Source organism: Gobius niger (genome assembly GCF_951799975.1).
Source record: "Gobius niger genome assembly, chromosome: 3".
NCBI classification, from domain to species: domain Eukaryota; kingdom Metazoa; phylum Chordata; class Actinopteri; order Gobiiformes; family Gobiidae; genus Gobius; species Gobius niger.
In genome coordinates, this window is record NC_136854.1 from 20,252,980 (window position 1) to 20,263,018 (window position 10,039).

Here is a 10,039-nt window from a genome sequence, read left to right on the forward strand (position 1 = left end):
TTTTAATGTTTAGTGCAGCCCTGTGAGGCAATTCCTGTTGTGGCATTGGGCTATGCAAAACAATTGCTTGAATTGTAGTGACACTGAGCTGGTGAGTGGGTGAAGTGACCAAGCGGGGCCCTGTAACATCCATTAGCTCACACTTCCACAATTCATCTTGCAAAAAACGCCCACACTTCCAATGAGCAGCAGTGTTGACCTGTATGTATTTTCAATAAAATTCTCTGCAAAGATTCAGTTTCTGGATACGTCATGCAACCTTTTGAGCAAGAGTGGACCAGAAAAGTGCAGTGGTCAGGGAGGTCATCCATTACTTAACAGCTTCAAGGCGCCTGCAGTGGGAGAGGAGGAACAAACGTGCTGTGTTATTGGTCATTATTCTTCCATTCTACTGCTTACTTTGCAACCAATTTCTGTTTGATACTTAGTGAGACTCATTAGCGCAAGCATTTAATCAGTTTTCTAACACCACCTTGTGAAAAACAGCTGCTGATTTGCATGCACAGCCTAATCATCATTCGTCTGACAATTATATTAGCTACTGAGTTCAGGGTATGAAATCTACAGTTCACCTAGGAAACTGAGAACCCAGGGGAAGACAGACAGCAGCTTTGAAACCTAATATCCAATTTTGCACTAATCCCCAGAGTGCGATCAATACCCAATGACCTCTGGCTGTAGTGCTGTTGGGAAGTCTGATTTGCCAATGAGACGCCACACTGACCTGATGCACCTGTGTATGGGGTGGATGGTTGACTGTGGTTCTTCACCTGGGAGGAGCTGGGAGAATTGCTCCCCTTATCCAGGGGTGCCCGAATTGCGGTCCAGGGGCCAAATACGACCCGTAGACACATTTTTGGTGGCCCTCAGGTTTCTTGTTGAAGTGACACACGTAGACTTTTTAGTAGAAGTTTATGAATTCCATATGATTAAAACCTCAAAAATCCAACTATTGCACAATAACTTAACTAACTATTGTGAGACAGAGCTGGCATTAAAGGCACTATACCTGATTTTTTTTCTAGTCACGGAATGAGATTTGTTTTGTCCTTTGTTACGGCCCATGGCTCAAAGGGACCACAACAAAGAGGGGGAGACCACATAAGCCACATAAACGTAAATATGTACAAAATAGAGGTTAGGATCACTACCATACATTTCAAAATGTTGAAGGGCCAGAAAAAGAATGAGTGTTTCTTTTTTCAATAGTTGAGTAATTCAACTGGTAAGAATTGAACTTTTTGTAATAGTAGCAAACTGGTTTGTCAACGCCGTCATCCTCCTGAAGCAGAACTGCCCCAGCCCCAATGTGATTGGCGTCCACGTGAATTAAAAGGCTGGAGAAGCGAGGACAGGCACAGCACACAACAGAGACTGCCTGTGGAAACAGGAACTCACCTAACGAGCTCATGGCCCACAGTGTTTTTTGTTTTGTTTTGTTTTTTGTACTTTAGAGCACTACAATTTTATTTTCTGTTTTGTTCTGTATTGTGAGCCCAGGGCTCATTAAAGCATTAATAACTTTATTCTGAGACTATAAATACTGCCCAATGATGAACATTATTTCAACGTATTATTATGCTATTGTACGTGCACCACGATGCACTGAGCCGGGTCCTGCACCCTGAACCGAGCCTTGAGGTGCCTGAACCGTTACATCCTTAATCACTGTGGTTATTGGAAAAAGACAAGCTCATATTTCAAAGGCTTAATTACTCCTAAGTATTATTGGTTTAAAAACATAGTTGTATCTCTGTGGATTTAATTGGTCAGCCCATTTACCCTGAGTCTCTGTGGGATTTAGTTGTGTTTTTCTCAGATTCAACGAAGCATTTTGTTTAACCTTGGGTTATTCAAATGATGTTGTTACTTGGAGTTGAGGGTGACAGACCACCGGTGTCCTTTGGCGCTGGCATTGTGCATTCAATGGAACAAAAATAATGAACACATCGGTGTCCACATTCTTATAGTGACATGAAAGAACACACTAATTGTAACAAACTTTGTACAGATTTTCCCATAGTGGTTCCATCTGAATTTTCAGATAGGCCCGTCACTAATTGCTCTGCAGATTTTACTTTGAAGAGTAAAATAACAACTTAAGCCTTTTTTTCTCGCCTGTCTCAGTGAAAGGTCAACCGGCCATTAGTAGCACATATAAAATCAAAGTCATGTAGTGTTTGTGTTTGGCCAGATGTGTCAAGAGGGCATTGGAATATCCCATGGGAGTTCTCCATTGAAATTGAGAGGGAAAGCAAATAAGGCAGCATTTTGCCGGTCTAGTGCTCTTGCCTGACGAAAGAAGCAAGAAAGTCCTGGGTTCAATCCCTGGATCATGTGGGGCGTCTCTGTGTGGTGTTTGTGCATGTTGTGTCTGTGTAGATTTCCCACAACAACAAAAACACATGTAATGAGATAATTAACCTAAATGAATACTGGGCTATTGAACAGCCCAGTCTCTTAACAATGTTAACTCTTTATTCCAATTAAAAGATATTTATATAAATTTGAAGGAACAGGCCACCGTTTTTCCACACTGAGAGATGTTCTTACCTGAGCTTAGACGAATTGATGCGTATCTGTCTGGTCTTTGTGCGTGCACTCAGTCACGCAAAACAATCAAAGATGTTGTTAGCATTTGGCCTCTCCCAATGTACTCCTATAGCTCCAAACGGGGGTGAAGTTGGAAGCGACCGCGCTCTTCCACAGGCACGCACAAAGACCAGACAGATACGTATCAACTCGTCTAAGCTCAGGTAAAAACATATCTCAGTATGGAAAAACGGTGGCCTGTTCCTTTAACAACTTTAATAGCTATTTGTGTCTTCAATTTCACCCATTTTTATATTACTGTTGTGCAGCACTTAGTTGTTTTTATGTGCTTTGTAAAACAATTTGGAGCAGTACCCATATTTGGTTGATTCAGAGTCTTTATTTTCTTTACTGTTATTACCACCATCAATATTCAGCTGTCAGATTGTCACTGCTTTGACCTGATTTGATCTATATCTCTGTAATTACTGGGGCTATACAGGACATACAAAATCAAATTGGCATTGGCAATCCACTGCACATGTATAATTATTGTATCACAATGAGTGTATCAAAAAGTGTCATTTGATCCGTCACTGAAAACTTGGTATGTAAAGTTTGTATGTCCTTTTAAACAGTAGATTTGAGAAACAAATCCACAATATACTGTGTTATACGTTTCTTAAGTTGATATATATATATAATTGTTTTGTTTTTTAACATAGTGAACTGCCTTCAATAGTGAAGTTTTGACCTTTCATCAAATTCGCCAACACGAAAACATCCTTTTTCAAATTACAAAAGTTGTAAAAGTACTTCCAGCATTCAAAAACAGCAGTCTGCGTTTCACCCATTAGCGAGTCTAATGGAATATAAGGCACCCTTTGTTCTGCTGGGCCTTCCTCTTTCAAGTACTGACGCTGCCCATGACCCACTTGCAGCCAATAATTGCGGGGTAATTGCACAACAGAGTCAAGGCAGATTTTCTTTGCAGGTGAAGGCTTTGAACTTGACGTGACAGACGCAAACTTAATCGGTTTTCATGTGCAAATTCATGTGTCGAAAGGTTCTCCTGCATTTAATTGAGCGATTTTCTGCTCTGATTAAATGTTATGTCTGGTCAAACTGTTGCCTAAATGCTACCAATCATATCCATGTGGCAGATGTTTGACTTACAGAACAGTTGAGGAGTGACTACATCTTTGTCATTAAGTGGCAGAGGCATGTGCTCATGCATATAACAAGTGACACCACAAGTTCTATCAATATACTAAGACCTATACTACTGCATTTCCTCTATTGTATATGACTGACAACCACAATACATACACTTTTGATAGATCCAACTTTGCAGCCATTTCTACTTAATGTTTAGAAAAAGTACTTGCATACCCTTTACATTAATATAGCTACAGATTGACCACCAAGCACTAACATAGGTTTTTAAGTTCACAATTTAAAGTGCCAATTACAAAAACATTGCTAACCAGCTTTCCTAATTTCATAAGCTAAAAGCTAATATTTGCTAGATTGAACATGGGAAACAATAGCAACGTCTTTATAATTGGTAAAAAAAATAATTATAAAATCTATCAATTGCTTTTGTACAAACAAAACCAGAAGCAGCAGGTTATTTGAGGAAACACTCTCCACAGCGATAGCTGCTAATGCATTGTACTTAAGTCTCCTCAGACAAATGGAGAAAAAATTTAATAAAAATACAGTGCACTTCACTCCAAAAAACAGACTGAGAAAACTTGAGTGTTGTTCCGATTGACAAACTGCATCTGTCAAAAGAAACGCCAAAACTTAGTGCTATGTCAATTTATCACGTTATTGAATGCTGAAGAGGAAAAATTAACTGTCACATAATTGCAGAGAAAATTGTAGTCACTAATCAAAGTCGTGTTCTCTGAGACATGATAAGTGCTTATGTCAATACCTCGGACAGAGTATTATGATTTTGTACATGGAGATGGGTCCCCGGGCGCGGCACTGCCGTCGACCACTGCTCCTTACGGGTTGCCCCAGCGGCCTCGAAGGATGGGTTAAATGCAGAGGATAAATTTCCCTACGGGGACAATAAAGTAAACAAACAAACAAAACAGTTCAGTTTGAATCTACCCATTTAGTAAACGCAGCTTTCACACACCCAGGCCTGAAAGAAATTGTCACTTGTATTTGTTTTGTTTTGTTTTTCTGTTTGTACCTGTGTAAAATTAGTTCCTTTTAGAACTACTGGTGTGGCGAAAGTCGTCAAACTAAACACTCAGGACACACAAAAACAAGTAATTCTCCCAGAAGGTTAGTGCAATTACACATGGTTTGGTACAAATATGTTTATTTCCTTTGTGTGTATTGGAACAGCACAAAAAAGAAAAAAGAGAAAAAAAGGCAAATTTTACACTTTCGTTCAGTGGAAAAGTCCGTCAAAAGGAAGGATTTTTTTTTCTTTTCAAGGAGCAGCTGAGAGTAAAACAAAACGGTAAGTGTGTCTTCTTTGCAATCTTACACTTAGCTCAATGGCTCCATAGTGACCCTGTTGATTTGAAATACACGTGAGAGCTATTAACCATGCTATTAATTTCTTTCTTTGACCTGTCATTGGACATTGCAGTAGGGTGCAGGGTGAAGAATCGAAAGAAATGTTCCAGGGGAAAAGCTTGCAAACCACTAAGGGTACCAATTCAACAGCTGAGAAACATTGGTCTATATCATGACTTTGTTTGCATGAATATTTTATCAACGAGATGGAAGGTGGATAATAGGTAGAATTTGCCTTTTCACTAGTTCAACCAATCTTTGCCAGCACAAATAATTCAAGTGGTTATTTTATCACACCTGTAAAATGACTATTTATTGACTCCATTTGTTCTGTATTTGTTTCATCCTTCCTTTTAGAACTACTGGTTTAGTGAAAAAGACGTCAAACTAAACACTCGGTATCACGATACAGTCCCAGAAGATTAGTGCAATTACACATGGTTAAGTACAGATCTGTTCATTTCTTTTGTGTGTATTGCAAAAGGAGAAATAAAGGCAAATTTAACACACTTTCGTCCATGACTGCATGTTCAGTGGAAAAGTCAGAATGCTCTGTAGGTCAGGATGGATTTTAAAGACTGCCTTTAATGCAATACATCTTTAAGAGTCTTTACATTCAGTGCTGCCCAACACCATACAGTTATGCAGTATTTCAGGGAGCCTCTTTCATGACTGATGGTATAACATTGACACACTCTTCCACCATTTCAAACATGTAGTAATGCGGTCCACTGCGCTGTGCCACTTGGCCGGCCGTCTCCCCACTGCTGCTGCGGAGTGATGCGTTCAAGTGTCGCTGGGATAAGAGCAGTTCCAGTGTGTGAGCAGAGTCTGTGTTTGAAGCGGCCAGGTGGAGAGGCGTCAGCCCGCCGTTGGTCTGTGCGTTGAGCTGGGCCCCGTGACGTAGCAGCAGGCTGGCCATGGCGACTCTGCCCCAGCGGCAGGCGCTGTGCAGGGGTGTCCAGCCATCGGCGGTTCGGCTATTCACCTTGGAGCCGGCCTGAAGAAGGGCCGTGGCCAAAGCAAGATGGCCGCCATAGGAGGCGCGATGTAAAGGTGTGTAGCCATCTTCATCACAGCAGTGGACGATGGATGGATTAGCGGCCAAGAGGCTGCTCACAGTGGAGAGCTGGGGAAAAGACCAAAGCGTCAGGTTAGGAATGTCCTATGAACCCTATACTCCATAATATCACAGTTTAAGTATACATTATCATTGTTGTAACATCTTAAGTACAACATTTGGGATTCTGATAGGTAATAGATATTTGTGGATGCTTTCCTTATTTTAAAAGTTTGAAAAATACTTCAAATCCCTAATGGATTTGGTAAGTTATTGAGTAAACACCAGGACTAAATTTGGCTCTACCTTTTAAAAGTTAAAATAGCAATGCAAAGATGTCCCATTTTTGGGTGACATTGTGCTTTTTAATCAAGGAGCAGCTGAAAGTAGAAGGACACATTTATTTCATTTTTGCACAGACATGGCCTTTTAAAGGAATGTGGTCCTTAACTTTTGATCATCTGCAAAACAGCCTTCAGTTTAATATTTGTTTTCAATAAAAGCCTTTACAGAAATTAATTTTGTCTGACTCCCATTTGCCATTTCTTCTTGTTACATACTGTAGTTCTACTTAAAACCTTGATCAAGTCCAACCATGCCAAATGTCATTATATTGTGGCGGGTCTCTTCTTTGCAATCATAAACTTGGCTCAATGGCTCCAAAGCGACGCTACTGATTTGAAATACATGTGAGGGCTAGTAATAGTTGTAATTATCTGTTCTCATCATTGCAATTAGTGTTTTTTCAGAAGGTTCTCCACCTCTAATTGAACCACAAAGGGCCAGCTGTCCCATAATAGGCTACATACTGTATAGCTACTGGAAGTAATTACAATAATTACCAACTTACATGCATGATGACTTTTTAAAATATTTAATCAACTCATACATTTGTGAAATATTTGAAAAAGATAATGCAACCAACCCTAAACACACGTCGACCAATGTAGACCAGTTAAAAAGCAAATGGCTTCTACAAAAGGACAATGATCCCAAACACACCTTAAAGCAGTACTAAGTAACTCTTCCCCCTAGAGGCCATAAGCGCAACTGCAGGTGTCGTAGCAAGTTACGATTTTTTAACTTATTAATTGTCTTGGAGAGTAAATACTACGCCGACAGGCGTAGTATTTACGAGGCGAAGGGGGGGAGGGTTACTGTGCATCCAATTATACAATGGAAATATTTTTTTTCACTCAAACTTTGCTGTAAATACTATTTAAAGTGACGTTAGCCCGCAGTTAGCTTTGCCCGTTAGCATGTTAGCTTCTTCTTCGTGATTTCAGTAGTGTGTATTGCTTTCTCCGCACCGGTGGCAGTCAAGTTGCAAACATGGTTTTCTGGCCAGAAACACCAGGGGGAGATGAAAGATCCTCCAATCATCCCATAAACACTTGTATTACCCCCACAGGGACTACGAAACAGATTTATTAAGGTAAACACGTTACTTAGTACTGCTTTAAAATCCACAATGGCTGACTTCAAGAGATGCAGCCTGCAGGTTTTACTAAGGCACACAGTCTCCTGACCTAAACAAAAGAGCTACAAAGGGACGGGACCCGCCATGAAATCTCTGCGAGAACATCGCGAAGAACCACTCACTAACAACTTATTTTGACAGCACCCCTGGGGTAGACTGACAGAAGCACTGTTGCGACTGCACACATCTGCTCTGACCACCATCATTCATGCACACACGTCATTCATCCTGTCCTATTGTACATGTTTTAGTGGTAGGGGAAACCAGAGCACCCGGTGGAAACCTACGCAGACACGGGGAGAACATGTAAACTCCCCACAGAAAGGCCCCGTCCAGGTGGGAATCAAATGTGGGTCACTGACAGATTCTTTAATTTTCCTCTTTATCATTTCCTGATTGAAGAAATGTTATTTTTTGCCGTGTTTCGTGTGTGCGTGCCGTAAAACCCGTGGGTGAGGCCACCTGATTATGAATATTTTGGGGCGTTTCATTCAAATGACGCTAGGATTTCTCCGTGGCATTTAACATCAGATCCTTCTGCGTACGGAAAGATCTGAGCGTAAAGCACAGGTTCATAAATGCCACGCACACTCAGGCGTATATCACAAATACACCTACGCACACACCATTTTTGTACGCAAGGTTAATAAATGAGGGCCATTGTACTTCTGGACACTTCAGGTCAGTTACGGCTGCTGAAAATGATAGCACTGACGCGTCTTTGACAGTTACTTTGTGTCTTTTTCTGCCAAATCACTTCTCATGACCTTGTCGAACCAACAAAACGTTTGATGGTTCTGTGTCCTGTCCAAATATTTTTTTTATTTCCCTATCATCCTAGGAAAATGACCTCTGATATGAGCTGGGACAAAGTACCTAAAATGAACAAAAACAACATCCTCAATTTGACGAATTTTGATGAAAAACACATTAAATAATGGGTCATCGCAAATTTGAGAGTAAACATTGTTATTGTGCAGTTTTAAGTCAGAATTACTACATTATTGAAGGAATGAATTGCATTTGTGAACGATTTTCATAACGTAATAGTTAACATTGTCGGCTGGTGAATTGTTATTACATTATTAGCACAACAGTGTTACTACGTTATCGGCTAAATACATTCTGAAACAGGCCAAATGCATTATGCTAAAGGGTGTTATTACCTTTATCGGTTCCTACGCCCTCTCTGACCATTGGTTCTGGACACGGGACTGGCATTTTGTGAGTGGCGTTTACAATACAAGGCAATCATTACAATCATTAACAATCATGAATCCACTTTTCACCATGGCTACAGACTGTTATGTAGTCTATGATCAATCATGACGTACTCTGTTGTTTTCTGCAGCCCACAGTAGAAGCTCCTGTGGCTTGTCTTTAAGGGATGACTCCTTCAGCAGATACCACTCCTCAGAACGCTCTCCGCTCTCCTCCTCCTCCTCTTCCTCCTCTTCTTCCTCACTGCCGGTCCACAGGCTGTTGCTTCCACGTGGGATTTGGTGTCCGTGCGTGTCCAGAAGCTCCAGCTGGTTAAAATCTTCTGGGAACTGCATGTCTAAATGGAAGAGTCATACCAGAGGTTATAGAGTTCAGGAATGTGACGTCATATCGCTAAGCATTATAGGATTAGCAGCAATTGTAAACTAATGGAGATTTTAGAAGTTACAATACTGGAGTTATTGTTCACATTAAAACACTTGGACACCACAGTGAGTTAGATGGATTTACCAGCAGTAACTCAGCAGCTAACGGAGCTGTTCCACGGCTATTTTCTCCACTTTATAAACTGTTTTAGCTAATGTTAGTCAATGGAAATGTATGCTAACAGCTGCAAAGATGGCCGATCTCCATGGTAACTGTAGACTTTCCCGAACCCTATACGGGTTTGCTTATGTTTTGGATGGGCGACAAACAGTCTATGACGACAACAGTTGACAAACGATGGTGGCAGGGTGGAAATACCCTTTCTAGCGCGCTACTTTAAATAACAAGACATGTGCAAAAACAAATATCAGCCTATAATGTTCTCTTTTCTTATCCAACCTCCTGTTCATGCTGCTCGGGTGACGTTAGCATTAGCCGCAGCTACGTTCAAAATCTACAGTAAAACACCAATCACGCTATTTTTTTTTGCAAATGTTCAATTTGCAAGAGCGACCAGTGTCTCATATACGAGAGCATAGCCTTCATAGATAAAAGCTTAAGTTACCTCATTTATCTCAGGTCTCAAGCCACAAGCGTATAAACGTCCACGGACACGCTCTGTCGAGGGGGATTATGGGATATGTAGTCATGTTTTGTTCAAAGGGCAGCACGACGAATTTTACAGTCCACAGAACCACACATTTTATTATAAAACAAATGCAAAGTTATCTTCTTCCCACTCTTCCTTATAAAATATAAAAGCTCAGGTAGAAATG

The 10,039-nt window shown here is 40.7% G+C and overlaps 1 protein-coding gene across 2 annotated transcripts; it reads right to left on the reverse strand.

Annotated features, from left to right (window-relative positions):
• Positions 1 to 5,541: 5,541 nt before the first annotated feature.
• On the reverse strand, positions 5,542 to 9,945 carry ankrd49 (ankyrin repeat domain 49). Of its 2 annotated transcripts, none has more exons than XM_079553132.1 (3): positions 9,829 to 9,945; positions 8,951 to 9,174; positions 5,542 to 6,205 (listed from the first exon to the last, which is right to left on the reverse strand). In XM_079553132.1, the coding sequence occupies exons 2-3, from the start codon at positions 9,170 to 9,172 to the stop codon at positions 5,729 to 5,731; spliced, it is 699 nt and encodes a 232-aa protein (XP_079409258.1). In that variant the 5' UTR covers positions 9,173 to 9,174; positions 9,829 to 9,945; the 3' UTR covers positions 5,542 to 5,728. The 2 variants fall into 2 exon arrangements, with proteins under 2 accessions (XP_079409258.1, XP_079409257.1); XM_079553131.1 differs by having other exon boundaries at positions 8,951 to 9,175; positions 9,650 to 9,903.
• Positions 9,946 to 10,039: the final 94 nt, after the last annotated feature.